The sequence below is a fragment of the Sciurus vulgaris genome (genome assembly GCF_902686455.1).
Source record: "Sciurus vulgaris genome assembly, chromosome: 16".
NCBI classification, from domain to species: Eukaryota; Metazoa; Chordata; class Mammalia; order Rodentia; family Sciuridae; genus Sciurus; species Sciurus vulgaris.
In genome coordinates this window covers 27,833,252-27,850,768 of record NC_136477.1, presented here as the reverse complement: position 1 = coordinate 27,850,768, position 17,517 = coordinate 27,833,252, and the positions used below count along the sequence as shown (strand labels likewise).

The window sequence follows — 17,517 nt, the reverse complement described above, 5'->3', positions numbered from 1 at the left end:
ATCCTCCATGGCTTGCATAGACTGTATGACTTAGGAATAGCGCTGGTGACACTTCTGCCTCAGTTCTGCAGGATGCTTTTTGGCAGGGATGTGTGACTGCTCCCGCAAGAAGATGCTGGTCAGTATCATTGGTCATTGCTTCCATTCTAATGCCATTTTTTTCATTCCTTAGGTTTATATTTTTAGAGTGGACCGAAGATCAGGCACCTTGATTAAGATTTTTCAGGCATCAGGTAAAAAGGTGAGGTTCTTGGTATCAGTGACTACTTTTTTTGGAGAGATGACATCAGGCGGAAGCAGGTTGCTTTTAGAAAGCTGGGTAACAGCACTGCCTGTGCCCTATGCTTGCACGACAGCTCTGCTTGCGTGTCGGTGCCTTTACCTTCTCAGCTGTGTGTGTGTGACCGGCAGGCTTCATTGAATTCACGCTCATTTCATGAGCTGTCATGCAGCAAGATGAGTTTAGATGTGGCCAAGTTACAGCACAGCATTTTAAAAGGTTGCCACAGTCCAGACACTTCTTCCAGATGCTCCCTGCTCCACCCTTGCCTTTTCCACCTTTCACCTTTGTTCCTCCCATCTGCCTCTCATCTGTGCCTCCTGAGAGATCAGGCACGGCCCATTCATTGCTTGTATCCTAACTAGATTGTTTTCTTCACTCCTTAGTTTTAGGCAGCAAGCTCATTAGACACCAGGGGTTCTGTTTAAAGGATGGACAAAGGCTCATTGTCTTTCTCTCCAGCCAGAGGCTGCCTCCTCTTCCTGCACCCTCTGCCCTCTTCTGTCATGGCTGGGAGAACCATTGTCACACAAAGAATATCCAGACATCATCCAGTTCCTCTTGGAACCTTGATATAGAAGTAGCTCAGGAAGCTGCCTGACCAGAGTCCAGGAGAAGGTTCATCTGCATATGTTGTTCCCACCCTGTCCCTGGTCCTGTGTTTCCTAAAGGATTCCACTGGATTGCACCATAGTCTAGAATGAAGCTGGGTACAGAGTATTTGATTGATAAGTGCTGCTGTTCATGGACTTCTCAGTTCTGCACAGCTGTGCCTGACTTTAGGCGAGCAGGACGGTTTGAGATTGGCTGTTCTAGGGAACCCAGTTTAGGCTGGAAGGGGTGTGGCATCATTTGGAGGCTTGTCTTGTTGGAGGCCCTAGTGGGCTTTTGGAAGATGCATAGGATACCTGGGGTGTGGGAGGGATACTCTAGAAGATAGGAGAATGCCAGAGGTGATTTTATTTAACATTATCCTGAAGTGAGGGGAAAAATGATCATTTCCTTTTTGGGCCACATGCCTCTGAGCCCAGTTCTGTTCCTGCTGTTGAATTAAACTTGCTGAATGACAACCTGGAATCATTCCATATTATTCTGGTGTAGAACATATTCTGAGATCTGAAAGTCTCACAAGGAGGCCTTTTTGTAATTTTTAAAATTCTTTTTGAGATGGGTCTTACTACATTTCCCAGGCTGACCTCCAACTCCTGGGCTCAGGCGTTCCTCCTGCCTCAGCCTTCTGAGTAGTTGAGACTAAAATTGCACACACAGCAATTTTAGTAACCTTAAGAAGTACACTTAGTATAAGTGGTCATAACCTTTAGAATAAAAAAAAATGCAATATCCCAATTGGTTTTGCATTTTTTCCTCAGAACGGTTCTACATTCCCCTGAGAACCATGCTGACTTGTGTTGTTTTAACATTTACAAAACCCCAGAGGCAACGGCATTGAAAAGGGTCTGTGAGCTATTCTTCAGAAAAGACTTTCCAACACCCCTAAATTTAGAAAAGAAATAGCTCTGTACCACTTATGGTGGAAAAAGCCCCAACAAGCATGGTGGGTATGAATACTACTAAGCCTAATATTTTAGATCTTTCTCCGAAAAACCCCCCAGTGAATGGGTGAGAGTGTCTATTGTAGAAACAAACTGTCCCCCACCCTCCTTTCAAATGAACGGGGGTTTGAAAGCATAAGATTATTTCTGAGCATCTTCCTGTTCGGTTGTGGCTGTGCCTACTGGTGCCTTCCTCTTCCACTCCCTGCCCAGCACAAGCCCCATTCGTGCCTGGGGTCCTGGTGTATGTCATGATCTAATTAGTAATTGATGGCACTGCTCTTCTTGAAAGCTGTCCAGTTTGGATGATCACTTCCATGGCCACCCACCTGTTCCCAGGTGGTCAGGGTTATGGGAGGCAGATGTGAGAGGGCTCGGGAAATCTACCAGGGCTCCCTTGTCCAAACTTAGGACTTAATGCCATCTGGTTCCAACAGGAACAGGCCTGCGTGTCTGCTTGAACGTCCTTACTGTGACAATAAATGTTAGGTTCCCTGATTCAGAGACAGAAGAGTCCAGATGTTCATCTCCCAGCCCCCCAGCTGCAAAGCCATCTGCCTTTTCTTCAACCTTCTGCCTTGTCTTTCCAGAACCTTTGCCCTGCTCTGTAGTTCTCCCTCATCTGGCCTCACCCTCCTGGCTCTCTGGCTTTCCCTTTCTTCTGCCAATTTCTCCAGCTGGCTTTATGTATCTCATCAGCCTTCTGATTATGAAATAGGTTCTTGCCTCTTTTTATGCATCTTACTCTGCTTTTTGCCTGAAGGGATGAGATATTCTTGTTTCTCTGATTTCTCCATTATCTCCTAGGGAGAGGACACGATCCTCAGGCTTTCAAAGGATGCTTTGGCTTTACCCCTGTACCACACACACAGTAGGATTCCCACTCGGCTGTCCTCATCCCATTCACTCCAGCTTTTATTTGCCTAGAATTTGGTCAGGTTGTCCCGTATCCTTTCTATTAGAAAGAAAGAAAGAGAAAAAAAAAAAACCCAACTGATTCTGATCTTTTAGGTTGACATCCCACAAATAGTGCACATAAGAAATCACAAATATGTGTGCAATTCAGATGTTAACATAGACACACACCCCTGTACTTCCAGACTGATGGAGAGATTGGGTCAAGGGGTGCTCACCCCAAAGCCCGTCACAGCTGTTGTATTGAGGTTGTATTGAAGATGTATTTGTATTTCAAAACTGAGATAGAATACTGCACCTACTGGGATTTCTGATTTAACATTCCTGAAGATGCCAAGTTAAATAGCCTCTGGAATGAAACAAACAATTCCCCTGGGGCTCTTCCAGAGAGAGCAGCCCTTGGTTTTGCTCTTCTGGGCCTTGCCTGTATCTGACCAGATTCTTCTACTAAAGCTCAGATGGGGAGATTGGCAAGGCTGTTGGATTAGTGGCTGGCAACTTGGTTTCTGTCCTCCCCACCCTCCCCAAACTATTCTGATGTCCTCCTTCTGGAGAACAGGGCAATTGGCTTTGGTTCATGAATGGGAAAGGTTTGAGTGGCTGCTACAAAGCCCTCCAGGGCCAGCGTTAGCTGCAGGAAGTAGATTGGAGTGCTCCCACCTCTCTATCTCCCCTGAATTGACTGCCAACAAACCCCAGTAGCAAGAGAAAGTGCTCCTCAGGTCATTAGAGCTACAGCCCCGTCCTTTAATTTAAAAGGACATACATCATTATTTTTTAAAATACAGATTGTCAACTACCAGTCTCTAGAAAGGTTATAGCCTGTGCACATTTTTGTTTGACCTGTACAATATTCATTTATTAGTTTTAATACAAATAAATTGTCAACATTTATAAAACAGGCACTTCAAATAAACTTTTGGATTTGGGGGCTTCTCTTTTGAAAATGGGAAGCAGCCCTGGTGGCTCCAGCCTGCTGCAGTCTCCTCCCTTCCCTGTTCTTAGATACTGAAGACAAACGCCCCTTGTCACCTGTAAGCACACTGATACTGTTACATTTTCTTATACCTGTTCTATCGCCTGCCCAAATCCCAGTGGTGTTTGGGTTTGAGATTCTGGATTTAAAACTCACAGGTACTGGATGAATTTGTGCCTAAAAAACCTGTAGAAGCTTGCTCTGTGCCCTTATCCAGCAGGCTTCTGAGTCTACCTTTTTCCAGCTCATTGCTTCCTGACCAGTCTCTAGCATGCATAGCAGCCGGGTTGGTGGTGGGAGGATGGCCATCTCCCCGGTGATGATCGTTTTCATGCCTGCCTTGTGCTGTGAAATTCCATACTCCTGCTAGCTTGGCCTTGCGGGATGTCTGATACGTGGGCACTTTTTTTCCTGGTTGTAACCTGTATTTGCAACCTCAGCTTGCACTGGAAAAAAATAGTGCCGCCTCTTTCAGGGACTGGCCTCTAAGCCTTCCCTTTATGGGACTCTAGGACAGGGGCCTGCTGAGCCTGTGAACTTTGGTGTCCTGTCCATCAGAAGGCCCCAGGGAGCTGGTGTTTCCCTGTTGGCCTAGGAATCCTGCCTTGTGGGGAGCACAGCTGGCACTGCCTCTGAAGGGCTGGGGACAGATATTTCAGAGGCTGGTGGAGAGGTGGAGAGCGAGGGCTGCATGTGTGCGGGCAGACACTGAATGCTGTTGCGATGGACTTGGTTGCAGATGGGCTCTTACTTCGGCTCCTCCTTGTGTGCAGTTGACCTGAACAGGGATGGCCTCTCTGATCTGCTGGTGGGGGCCCCTATGTTTTCTGAGATCAGAGATGAGGGGCAGGTCACCGTCTACATCAACAGAGGAAATGTGAGTATGATGCTGGGCAATGTGGGGCTGCGGATGGGGGAAGGGACACTTAACCCATTTGCACCCCCTGGGCCAGCACTGGGCCATTACCCAGGAGGTGTAAAAATATAATTCCTGCCTTGAAGAAGCCACTGGTCTATTAATAGAGAGTTATGTACAGTGTTACCACTGCAAACATTGCAAGGACTGGGAAGACTCTCTGTAACTATTGCTTGCTGACTGTACCAGTGACTATCTTTCCTTAGTTCAGTGAATGCTTACAGTGCAATATATACATGATATTCAGAGTTCCCATTTTTCAGATGAAAAAATTGAGGCCCAGAGAGTTTAAGTCCCATGCCTCAAATCGCACAGCTAAGAAGTGGTGAGGCTGGGATTCAAACCTTGGTAAGCTGGCTTCAGAGCTGGCCTGTTTTGTCTCTAGGTTATGCTGCCTTTCTGGGAGTGCATATAGACACTGCTCTGGGGAAGCCGAGGCCATGATCTCTGGGAGGAATCTTGAAGAGAAGAGGCAGGCAGGGAGGCTGGGGCAAGTGGGTTGAGGTGTGCGGCGGAAGGGCTCCTAATTCTGGGTGGAGGCTGGTGAAGTGACCGTGGGCTGCAATCCCTTAGTGCAGGGATGGAACAGGTTCAGAAGATGCCCCTGTCACTTTGCAGCCAAGGGAAGGTGGGTGGGTGGGTGGAGGGCACATGAGAAGGCGTCTTTCAGGATCTAGAATTGGGATGCTCAAGAGAGGGAAAGAGTTCAATGAATGTGTTCTGGTCCACGCCTTGGGTAACATGAGAAAATGCTCATGAGATAATGTGTGGCTCAGTGGCAGTGCTTGCCTAGCATGTATGAGGCACTGGGTTTGATCCTTAGCACTGCATAAAGAATAAAAAAATAAAGGCATTTGGCCATCTACAACAAAATTTAAAAATAAAAAGGATGAAAATTATATGTACCAATAACCTTAACATAGGTGATACACATAGAGAATGTTCGTAACATCTCTGGGAGATGATACTTGGGTAGATCTTGTTTGATTTTTATCCAAATAGTGACATTGCAATTTTTTTTGTTACTTTTGGTACTGGGGATTGAACTCGGGGGCACTTGACCATTGAACCACAGCCCTATTTTGTATTTTATTTAGAGACAGGGTCTCACTGAGTTGCTTAGTGCCTCACTTTTGTTGAGCCTGGCTTTGAACTTCCATCTGGGCCTCCTGAGCCACTGAGATTATTGGCGTGTGCCACCATGCCTGGCTTATTGCAATATTTCATAATAAAAATCAGTATACTGTTGAGCAGTGAATGAGATGCTAGTGATGGGAGAGGGTGGTGTTTAACTCTCATTAGGTGGAGAGATGACAGGAAGGAAGGGCCAGCAGAGGGAAAGCCAGGGGTGTTAAGCCTTGTGCTGCCTGTGATGTTTGCAGACTCTTTAGGAAGATGGATCTAGAGTCTGGGAAGGTGCTCCTCGGTATCTGTGGCAGTAACTCTTGGCACCTGCAGTCCCACTGATACTCCGGGAGGGGGAACAGGGAGGACTGACATGATTCTGTAGATGAGAGCAATCAGCACTCCATGGCTGCTGCCCTGTTGGCAGGAGGCAAGCATTTGCATGAATTTTGAGCCCAAATGTTTGTGACCCAGATCAGGAGGTGGGATTTCCCCCGCCGCCAGTACCAGGGGTCGAACCCAGGGATGTTTAACCACTGAGTTACATCCCTAGTCTTTTTAATATTGTATTTAGTGGACAGGGTCTCACTGAGTTGCTTAGGGCCTCACTAAGTTGCTGAGATTGACTTTGAACTTGGTCCTCCTGCATCAGCCTCCTGAACCACTAGGATTATAGGTGTGTGCTGCCATGCCTGGCAAAGAGGTGGGATCTTGGAGCAACATAATTCCCCCAGACTTCTCTGGGCATGTTGCAACCACATGTATCCCCGCCACACACACCAAACTTCCCTCACCCAACGTGCCTGAATGCCATATGGTTACCCTATTATTTCTCTTCACCCTTATTGCATTTGATTAATGATTGTAAGGCAATATGGACAAGTGGAAAAAATGATGGACCTGGGTTTGAATCTTGGTTTCTCCAGTTCCTAGTTTATGATATGAACAGGTGGCTTGTAATTGGTGCCTCCGTTTTTCTCATCTGTGAAAGGGGAAGGGACTTCAGATCTGAACAAGGAGATAGACAGACAGACAGTACTTGCTACACAGAAGGAATCAGCTGCTGGTGTTTCCTTCCTCTTTCCCATCATATGGCTAGGAGGAAGTCACGTGTAGTCGGTCCTCTATATCTGGGTTTTGCATCCTTGAATTAAACCAACCACAGATTGAAAATATGTCCTCAAAAAATTGCATCTGTATTGACCACGTACAGACTATTTTTTTGTCATTATTCCCTGAATAATACAGTACAGCAACTATTTGCCTAGCATTAACTTTTATTAGTAATCTATAAACAAAGTATACAGGAGGGTGCGCATAGGTCATATGCAAATACCATACCACTTTATATAAAGCACTTGAATAGCTGCAGATTTTGGAACCTGAGGGGTCCTGGTACCCATATACCCCAGATAATGAATGACAACTCTTTTGTGTCTTGGGGTGGGGGTTTCACTGGCTCAAGAAATCATCACATTTTTATTGTTTCCGCGTTGCAGTTGTATTTATAGAGAAAGATTTTGTCATGACAAAAGCCAGACACTGATGGGATGCCTCTATAATGGGGAAGGTTTAAATATTCTTCTGCATTAAAACATTAGATTGCATTTTAATCCTCTGATATCCACATGTCAGTGATTTGGAGAGAGTGGGTATTCTTGGATAGCTTTTATTGCCACCATACACCCTTGACCCCTTTCTGTTAATGGTGGCTCAGGAATTTCATACCTGAGCCATGCATAACAATAAGCATAGTTAGGTATCTTACCACCCTCCAATCCCTGGCCAGGAACTACTGGGTGTCTGGATTTTCTGAACCATGACCCCCTCTATCAAGATGGCTAATAACTTGCATCTTGCAAAACAGCTTTATGAACTGGTCCTGAAAGCACAGGAGAAAACAAATAGAAGAATATGTGCCCCTTGAAAACAACTTTGGGGGAAGTGTTATGTCATAGGAAAGGCTGAGGGATTACTGTGGGGCCAGGCAGGTAGGTGGCTTGCTGGTCTGTGGAGCAATAGGATGGGAAGGTGTAGTCATTGTCAACATGATAATCCTCTGGCCTCCAGAATGCATCTAAGGCTTGGGAGACCTTCCTGCTGCACAGGTGAGGGACACATTTTGCCCCCAGAAGAGAAGCTTGAGTTCCTGTGATTCTGCCCAGGTGTTTCCTGCTGATGGTGGTTCTATAGGAGGGTGACCTTTTGGGCTCTGGGTTTTTATTGTTTTCTTTTGTTTGTTCTTTCTTTCACCCCACTCTTTCCTCCATCCTGTTTCCCAGGGTGCCCTGGAGGAGCAGCTGACTCTGAATGGGGATGGTGCCTACAACGCACACTTCGGGGAGAGCATCGCCAGCCTGGGTGATCTGGATGATGATGGGTACCCAGGTGAGTGAGGTCACTCTGGGCTGCCGAGCACCTCCAGATATAGTCAGAGTGGCAGCCTGTCCTCCAACCGTCCATCTTTAGTGACTTTCTCCTGGATCTCCTGGCCAACCCTGAAGGCCCATGGATGTTCTGAGGGAAGAGGACAACTCCTGGAGGTGTCCTCCATGTAGACACTCATGGCCAAGTGCGGAGCCCACTGCAGTTTTGCTTCTGGATAATTCTTTCTCCAGCAGAGGACTCTGCTCTGTTTGTAGGGGAAGTGAACCTTGGGGCTGGTCCACAGTGGGACTTCTCAGGTAAATAGGTGTGACTTTGCTTCCTCTGCTGCAAACTCTTCTCTTTGAGTCTCGGATGCTTCATGCTGCTCAGCCATGTGTTAGGGAAATAAGCAAGGACATTTCCCCTGATGATGATGGTGAGTGGGTGAGGGTGTATATGTTGGAGGGGTGGAGATGCACAGACCAGATGTCCAGTCCTATTTGGACAGCACTGTCCTCCACAGCCTCTGGTTTATTTAATGCCTCTTTCCCTCACTATGGGCAGAACATGTCCCAGGGCTGGGGTACAGCTCTTGCGTAGGCCAGATGACCTTTGACACCTCATGCCGCTGGTCACACAGGGTTTCTTTCAGAGAGAGAGAGAACTCTATCTCAGGGTCTTGAGGATCCATGTCCCTCACCTTTGACCTCATTTCTGTAGTCACATGACTTCTGTAAGAAGCCATGGGGGGAAAAGGTAAGGAAGATTTGGGATTTGGTCCAGAAGTCATCCGTTTGTGAGGGTTATGTTGAGAGAGAGAGAGAGAGAGAGAGAGAGAGAGAGAGTGTGTGTGTGTGTATGTATGTAGGGAATGTCATTCCATGTATTTATCTGAGAATAGAGTTGTCTTTCCTCAGTTATGCAATAACCATTGGCAGTGGAATTCTCAGAGATTAGGATAGGAAGTTTGTTTTTATTGAGTACTTCAGCGCTTTTTCTTGTGAGGATGAGGTAGAAACTTGTCTGGGACTAGACTCTGCTTTTGTAACATTGGACACTTTTTTTTTTTTTTCTTCCTTCCTCCTGCTGATAGATAGGTGCCTAATTTAGTGCTTGAATAATTAACAACCAAAAATTCCTGGTTGAGGTGACTCGGATGTGATAACCAGAATTAGGGAAGCCACACTGAATGTTATTCCATATGGCTTTTCTAACGGGTCTGTTTTTATCTCCCCACAGATGTGGCTGTTGGTGCACCCAAAGAAGACGACTTCGCTGGTGCCGTCTACATCTATCATGGGGATGGTGGTGGGATAGTCCCCCAGTACTCAATGGTAATTGGTGTGAGAGTGATATGGTAACTGTTTATACATTCATTCAAGAAACACGTATGGAACCCTCAATATGCCCCATGTCCTGGGGGTACAAACGAAAGCATATCTGTCTTGCTTTTAGACTTTCCCACCCTCTAGTGAAAAACATTTAATATTGCTTATTAAACACAAAAAAGTGCATAGAATCTTGAGTTTGCTCATCTTCAAGGATACATTCTACCTACAAAAAGTCATATCCAAATTCTTATCTGGAGTTAGACCTACTTCTTTGAGAGAAACTTAGTTTTTTGGTGACTCCTTTGTCAACTTCCTGGGCTAAACCATAGGAATATGTTTTAAAATATTATTGAGAGAGACAGCGGTTCAGAGGAGGTCCTGGAAGTTCTATGGGCTATTGTCACAATTGGCATGAGAACCAGGAGCTACTCAAACCTCTGGCCTCACACCCCAGACTCGGGAACGTGGAAATGGCAAGTTCTGTTTTTTGCCGTATCAGCTTGGTGTTCAATCTTGCTGATGGTATCAAGCCCAGCCCATGGGAAAAAAGGAAGTCACGCTCTCTGCCGAGCACAGTCAGGATATTTGTGGATGTGTGTGGAGTGGCACTGGTTGGCGTCTTTCTCCCAGTGGGACAATGACAAAAAAAAACAGAGCACACACTGAGAAACTTCCTATCAGTGAATATTTATTATTGAACATTTACATGCTTAGTACTTCCTTCTCATGTTTTCATGTGTATATTTAAGTTTTAAGAGGCAGTATGTAAATGTAAATATAATTTATACATTCGTAATTGTTCTAAAGCAGGCATAAGTTTGGGGTGGTGAGTTTGTGGCCAGCTGAGCCCTGTTCTCTCTCTGCTGGCCTCCTCAGCTAGGTGACCCACCTGTGACTGACAGGTGCTTAGGGAGGTGCCAGGAGAGGAGAGACTGTTTCCTGAGGGACTTCTCTGCCCTCTCCTTACTGTGGCTCCTCACAGCAGCAATGTGAGATGTGTACCTTGATGATCCCTTGTTCTTCCATGAGGCAAATGTGACTCGGGGAGGGTTGTAGATGACAGTATGGCCATTCTGACTCCTGGACGTTGATCATGACCACCATCCTCGACTTCACATTGGGAAAAGACCCACTTCAAAGAAGCTCAGTAGGACAGCTTAGGAATATGGAAATCGATTTTGCCACAAGACACACATTCTCCAAGGAGCACCTAGCCACACAGCTCATGCTCTTTTCCCATTAGAAACAAGTAATAGTGGGAGCAAGAAATCCTTAGGTGAGCTGGCTGACATGCAAGAGGGAGAGGCTTTGGGAGCCCTGTGGAGGTCTTGTCTGTGCCCCAAGAGCTGTGCTGGTTTGGGTCAGGGATGCTGTTCCCAGTGTGACAAGGTGAAAGTCATCTAAGGAACCCTGTCCTCAGTGGGGGTCAGGGTCATTCCCCACGCATCCTCCTGGACCTTGGTGGCTAATACACAGGGAGGCGACCTGTGGGAGATCCCTGCTTCCCCTCCGCCCAGCGCCCTGCAGTGTTTTGTTTGGTTGCTGGGTGGAATCCCTGCCGAAAGCTGCAGCATACATTTTGTGGTTAGCATGGAGTGTCTCTAGTAGGAAGCAGGGCTCGGCAGCTGGACCGCCCGGCCTTTGTCAGCACATGCTGGCTCCTTAGCCTTGACAGAAAAGTGGTTTGAAGTTCTTTTAAAAAAAAAGACACGCACACAACTACGATTATGCTTTCCCAAGCTGCTAATATGTATATGATAAGGTCAGTGATTTAAAAGGGAGAAAAATTCTTTAATGACAGATTCTTCCAAGCCCACATCCTGGACAGAGCCGGCATTGTGTGCAGGAACTAGGAGAAATCAGAAACGAATCCGGGCAACGGGATCACTTTTCTTTGGCCCAGATTGGTATTATTTCTGCTGGCTAAATTGTGAGATCAGGGCCTAAATTTCTTCCACATTACTCTTTAACTCATTCCTCTTTCCCGAGTTTACCCTGAAAAGTGTTGATTTTAAGATCCTTGTGTGCCTTTCTCAATTTGAGAGCCCTCTGGGCATGTCATGGCGGCCCCTGTGATCTTTCTCTTGCCATAATGGACACTGCATATAAACCTGGTCAAGTGGAGGTTTTCCAAGGTTCCTGGTTTCCATTTAGGGTTATTAGCACTGAGCAGACTTATCTTCCTGGCTTTATAGCATAATGGCCTGCAGATGTCTGCGGATAACTTAAGCCTGCATCGCCACCCCCAAATGGACCACCCTTTACTCTCCCACTGGTCCCTGCCACAGCATACCTTAGAATTGCAAACCCCGGGTGAGCTGCTACTAGTGTTCTTGGTCTTTGGAGCTGAGATGGTCTGCTTCAAAGCATGGCTTTTAAGAGGTATGCAGACACTCATGCATGTTTGTCCAGACAGCCATGTGGGCTGTCTGCAAGAAGCGATTCTGCAAGAGCGTTGCCTACAATGCTGCGGTATCCTGATGCTCCCGAGTTTCCTGTTGGACGGCTTAACTGAAGGTGGCAAGCGGCCCTGCTGGGTCATTTCTGGGAGGGTTATTTGTAGTTACCAGCTGCTGGGGAGTGGGGGACATCCTTATCTCCCTCTGTAGATCCTGTGGAAACTCCCCCTGCACACACTAGTGATTTCTCTGCAGGGTGACTCGGTAAGGAAAAGTATAAGAAAAGAAAGGCGACAGGAGCCCCCAGCATCTGCAAACCTGATTCTGTAGTGGATTTTGCTACGAGGCGTGAAAATTGTCTCTCTTGTCATTCACAATGGGGATCAGGAGATGAGTCTCCCCATGGAGATTGGATATAGGGAAGGAGAAGCCAGTCAGATCCCAGAAGATGGGGCTTTTCTGAATGAGGAAGTTTGATATCCTGTGAGGAACGATGCCACATGATCTTTGCTACACAGCTTTCATTGGAGGAGGGCTGGTTGTCTTGCTTTATGTGATGATAAGCTCAGATGCTAACGTTTCCCATGGTGGTAGAGTCGTGAGCCTTGACTGGCTGGTCGAGGCCTGCCTGTTAGGAAGCAGGTCAGCTACAGCTGACTTTTTGTGATTTCCTATTGTTTGTGGAAGATTCAGGACCATGGAGTTCTAGGTTTATTAGGCAAAACTGTTTAATCCTGTATGAAGCTTGGTGGACTGTAGACTTCTTGGGGTGGATTCCACATGGCCGTCTTTCTGAATGGACAGGTTAATTATCTGGCCATTTAGGGAAAGACTGTTACTGTGTGTCTTATGGGAAGTGTTAGGTATCTAATACCTGTGTGAGTAGAGAGGAGGTAAATATGCTTCTCCTATTTCAGCCAGCTCTACCCGAGTCAAAATGAAACAATCTGTTAGAAGTTTCGTCCATCTTGAACTTGAGCATGTGAAACCATTACACTAGTGTAGGTGGATTTTTTTGTTAACATAATTTTAAAATGATGACTTTTGGCCAAGGCAAATAATAAAGCGGTGTGTGGTCTTCAACAGCCTACCAGAGACCCCCTGCTTGATCAAATTAGGACTGTGATTTTTTTTTTCCCCCTCTTAACAACTTAAGACCACGTTCCCTGGGGAAGTGGGATTCAAGGAGTCCCAGGTTCTTATTTGTGACTCTGGTTCTTTCCGGTGACTCCATTTCCCTGTTATCTTTTTCAGAAATTGTCCGGGAGGAAGATAAACCCCGTTCTGCGGATGTTTGGTCAGTCCATATCAGGAGGCATTGATATGGATGGAAATGGCTATCCTGGTAAGCTGTTTTTCTTTAAAAACAAGTGAGATGAATGAAGATAGATGCATGAAGTGGAATAATTTCCACTTTGGACATCAGTTGCTACATCCATTTAGGATCAGGACCATTCACACAGTAGAAGGGGGGGGTCTTTAGCCTGGTATTCAATTTTAAGGTAAAAATAGTGTTGAGGCTTTTTTTTTTTAAGTTTTAAAATGATTGACTGACAGATTTAAGTACCAGGGAGGTGGGTTTTTAGTGATTACTGCGGTAGCAATTCTAATGAAGAAAAAAATAGCATGGTCCACATTTATAATGGTTTATAGTGAAAACTCACTTTTCAAAAATATTTGACCATATTCAGAGATGTCTCATTCTTGAGAGGGAAAAGGAGCACACACCTCCCCATGCACACAAAAGAGAATTACTGAGAGAAATATTTGGGTAAGAAGAAAACTCTGTCTTGCTGATGGACAGCAGACCTTTGCTGTTTGAGGTTGGCTGGCTAGTATTATGGACTAATTAATGTGTTGTAGTGGTTGAGGCTAATTGGATAAAAATTACTTTCAAAAACCCAACCCCAAGTGATACCTGGTTTAGGTTAAGTGGTTCTTTGCAGGTTTGAAGATGAGACGAGGGAAGTGCAGACAAGAATCAAAACATCCAAAATCACCATGAAATTCTGAAAGCACTTCACTGAATATATACTTAACTTGATTTTGAGAAAAATATTTCTCACTACTTAAAATCTGTGAGAACTAATGCCATCCTGAATGAGGACACCATATTTTATATTTTTATACAAACAAGAGTTTTGAAGGTCCTTGAGCTTTATGGAGCCAGGAGGAGTGGGAATAGAGAGGAGTTAGTGCCAGAGATTTGGCCCCATGATTGACCTTCCTGGGTCTTTTTCTTTTGTTTGTGTTTAAGTTTAGGAAAATGTTTCTCCTTGTTATGGGGTGATCCGAGGTCATCCCCAAATACCTTATAAGGATTGAACACTTCAAGATAGGCAGGATGCTGCCACATCCAATGGCCATTTCAGTGACGTCATAGGAGGGGAAGGAAGGGGTGTCTCCACACTTCATAGAGGAGGATAGTTAGCATCTGCCTCAGGGGATTGGGGACTGACTGGAGACCCGGTTGTGGGCGGGCCTCAGGTCTCCGGGTGACTCCACTGCTTCTCTGTAAATGCATGATAGTAAGCAGATGTGTTCACATTTCACAATGGATCTGAACTTCTTGAGGTTTTCTTGATGACAAATTTGTTGTGTTCTTTAATTTTCAAATATCAGTCTGCTAAACAAAACTGTTGAACAACAAAATTAATAAATATTCCCAAGTGCAGAAACATTAGGAGCACTCTGATTCATGAACTTGCTGTGTTTTTTCCTTAATGAGGGCGTGTGCAGATGTTCTGTTTATGATGGGCAGATTTAGACTCCAATTTAGACTGTTGGTCTCAGGGGCTTGTTTCTTGTGAACTCTGATGGAACCCTAGGGCTAAGGGGGGAAGAAAGGCAGACAGCTATTAGATGAGTGAATGCTTCCTAAATTAATGTTATTTAGAAATAAAAATTACTAATGGCAGGGGTGTTCCTCAATGGTAGACCGCTTGCCTAGCACGTGTGACAACCTGCATTTGATTCCCAGTCCAGCAAAGGAAAAGAACTCTCCCTATACCACAAAACATTCCTAGTTAAACCAGTGTTTTGGTTTATAGTTTACCAAGTGTATTCATGAACATTTTGATTTAATATGTGTAATATTAAATATTTATCATGTTTGATAATTGGTAAATATTTTCTCATTTAAGCACTATAAAGTATTGACAGCTTTGAAGATGGTCCTGGGAATAATGATCCATGTTTCACAGAAAAGAACACAGAGACCCTGAGGTCACATAGTGCGAGGGTGGAAGGTGATGATTCCCATGGTTGAGACCCTAAGAACATTTTCCAAGAGTTATTTAATGCTGGGTATCCTTCTCTTTAATTCACTGATTAAAAAATAAAAAATCTGAGCTATCTATGTAAATTGAAATATGTTAGTAACCACATTAGAATCATAGACAAAAATGGGTGAAGTTAATTTTTGTAATGCTTAATCCAAAAGAGTCAACCTATTATTTTAATGCATAATCAACATAAAAGCTATTAAGTTTTTTTTTTTTTAATTAGGATTTCAAAATCTGGTGTGTGTTTTACACTTGGAGCTCATCCCAATGCAGACACATTTCTAGGTCTTAATAGCCATATGTGGTCGCCTGCCATTGGAACAATGTAGCTCTGATTCTTCACAGTCATTACACCGTGCAGGCAGTCGCGGTCAGAGATGTCTGCTGCTATAGCGGGCCATGCCAGGGCTAGTGGGTGGCCTTCCACACGTTTCTGACTGCTGTGACTTCTCGTTTTCAGATGTCACTATTGGAGCCTTCATGTCTGACAGTGTGGTTCTTCTAAGGTAAGGGGCCGTACTCTGATCCTTGGCTGTGTTCTTCATGGGTGGTGGGTTCAGGGAGGCACAGGGCGTATTCACTGTGGGTAGCTTTTCCCTTTGTCACATTTCTCTTGGGCTGGAGGTGTGTTGGGGGCTGTGCCATGTTGGTGGTGCCGGGATGGCGCCTGATCACATCGGCGACAGCGAGGAGGTTAATTGACGTAAGCACACTCAGGTGATTTTCTCGTCCACGCACACAATGTATGCGCATGTGTTCTCGAGCACTAATTGCCTGCTCGGAGCTTCTCGCCTAATCTTTGCGTAAGAGGCGTGGCCCTGCTCTCCGCCTCCTGGAGGTGATATAAGCGTAGGCGGAGCGAGACACACAGCACAGCAGCCATTAGAAGCAGCCAGAGGGAAAAACACGGACAGCAGCCATTAACAGAAAAGCCAGAAGAACACAGCAGCGAGTAGGGGCAGCGGCGGAAGGCAGATTGCGGAACGGAGAACTGAGATGCAGGACTTTAAGGCATAGCAACTATCTTCCTCTGGGCTCTAAGCAAAGTCTGTCCTTCTCTCAAGGTCTCTCTTAAGCAAAGTCTCTTTCTCTCTGATAAGCAAAGTCTCTCTCTCTCTCCTCTCAAAGCAAGTAAACCTCATTTCCTCTATCCTCTATAAACAAGCAAGAAAGCAGTGCACTAAAGAGAAAGATAGAAGTGCCTCAGTTTCCACTCCACCACCCATAAGACCCGTGCAAGTTGTTGCTGCAGGCGGTGACAAATATCCATGGATTTTGGAACCGCAAAGAGCCAGCGACGGAGGTGCTTAGTGGCTGGGAATGTCTCATTGTTATCATCCACTGTCCTGGAGTTTCCAGCTGTTGGGCCTGGAATGGCTTATAGATGGGGGACGACAGCAGGACTTTTGGTGACCTAAACCCAGGGGCTGTTTCCCTGTGATCATAAATGGCTCCTTCCTTTAATGTGCAATATAGATATTCATTTTGCTGGGTGCTGTGATACTTAAAGGGCTGGGAAGTACTGTCCTTCCTACCTTTTCATCTCTATACCCAGCTTCTTCACCCCAGTCAGTTCTTAACTCTAGGACCTGGGGGCACGTCACTCCCTGGTGGCAGCAGAGGTGAGGGCCATGAGCTCAAGTCCAGTGCTCACTAAAGCCCATGCAGTCGGGCTCTCTCCTTCAAAGGCTGCTGGTGGTGGGGTGGCCACCACCATCACCCATGAACCATCTCCAAGTATTTCTGTCTGTGTGAGTCAGAGGAGGCAGAATTATACTTTGGAGTGGGAGCCAACTCTCGGGTTTTGTTAGTAACCTTATGGCAGAACGTTCTAAAATAGGCTGATAGGATCTTAGAACTGGAAGGGATCCCAGCGGCCACGTAGTTTCACACCCCAGATTCTTCTCATTCAGTCCTGCCTTCTTGGAGTGGAGTCTCCCCAGAGGCACATGCTGCCTCTTGAATAAGGTGGTGCCCCAGGGGTGGGGGCTTAGTAACTTCTAAGGAACCAGTTGATCCCCAGGTGACTGTAAACATTGCATTGTTCAAGAGGCAGAATAGCTTGGAGGTTGAGTGTGACCTTGGGGTCCAGGTGGCCTGGATTCAAACTCTGTCTGTGTCCTTCTTAGAAAGGCAAATTTCTGACATTCTGCCCCAGGATTCTCATCTGCAGAACAGGATGTTCTCGCCAGAATTCAGTGAGTTAGTGTAAAGTGCTCCTAGCAGTGTCTGGCCTCCTTGCTTGACAAGTTAGCAAGTCTTATGATGTGAATTGGGTTAAATTTGCCTCACTGAGGTTCTGCTTTCTGGTCTTGTGTTTTCTACACAACAGCCCTTCAGTGTTGGAAGGTGGCAGTTATGTCCCCCAGGC

General features: G+C 45.7%; 1 protein-coding gene across 1 annotated transcript in view; it reads left to right on the top strand.

Annotated features, from left to right (window-relative positions):
- Positions 1-17,517, top strand: part of ITGA9 (integrin subunit alpha 9) — a 326,698-nt gene that overhangs the window by 56,061 nt on the left and 253,120 nt on the right. The window contains exons 8-13 of the mRNA XM_079116258.1: positions 173-241; positions 4,464-4,601; positions 8,048-8,153; positions 9,372-9,466; positions 13,117-13,207; positions 15,607-15,652. Of these exons, the coding sequence (XP_078972384.1) occupies positions 173-241; positions 4,464-4,601; positions 8,048-8,153; positions 9,372-9,466; positions 13,117-13,207; positions 15,607-15,652 (545 nt within the window). The remainder of the gene's footprint in view (positions 1-172; positions 242-4,463; positions 4,602-8,047; positions 8,154-9,371; positions 9,467-13,116; positions 13,208-15,606; positions 15,653-17,517) is intronic.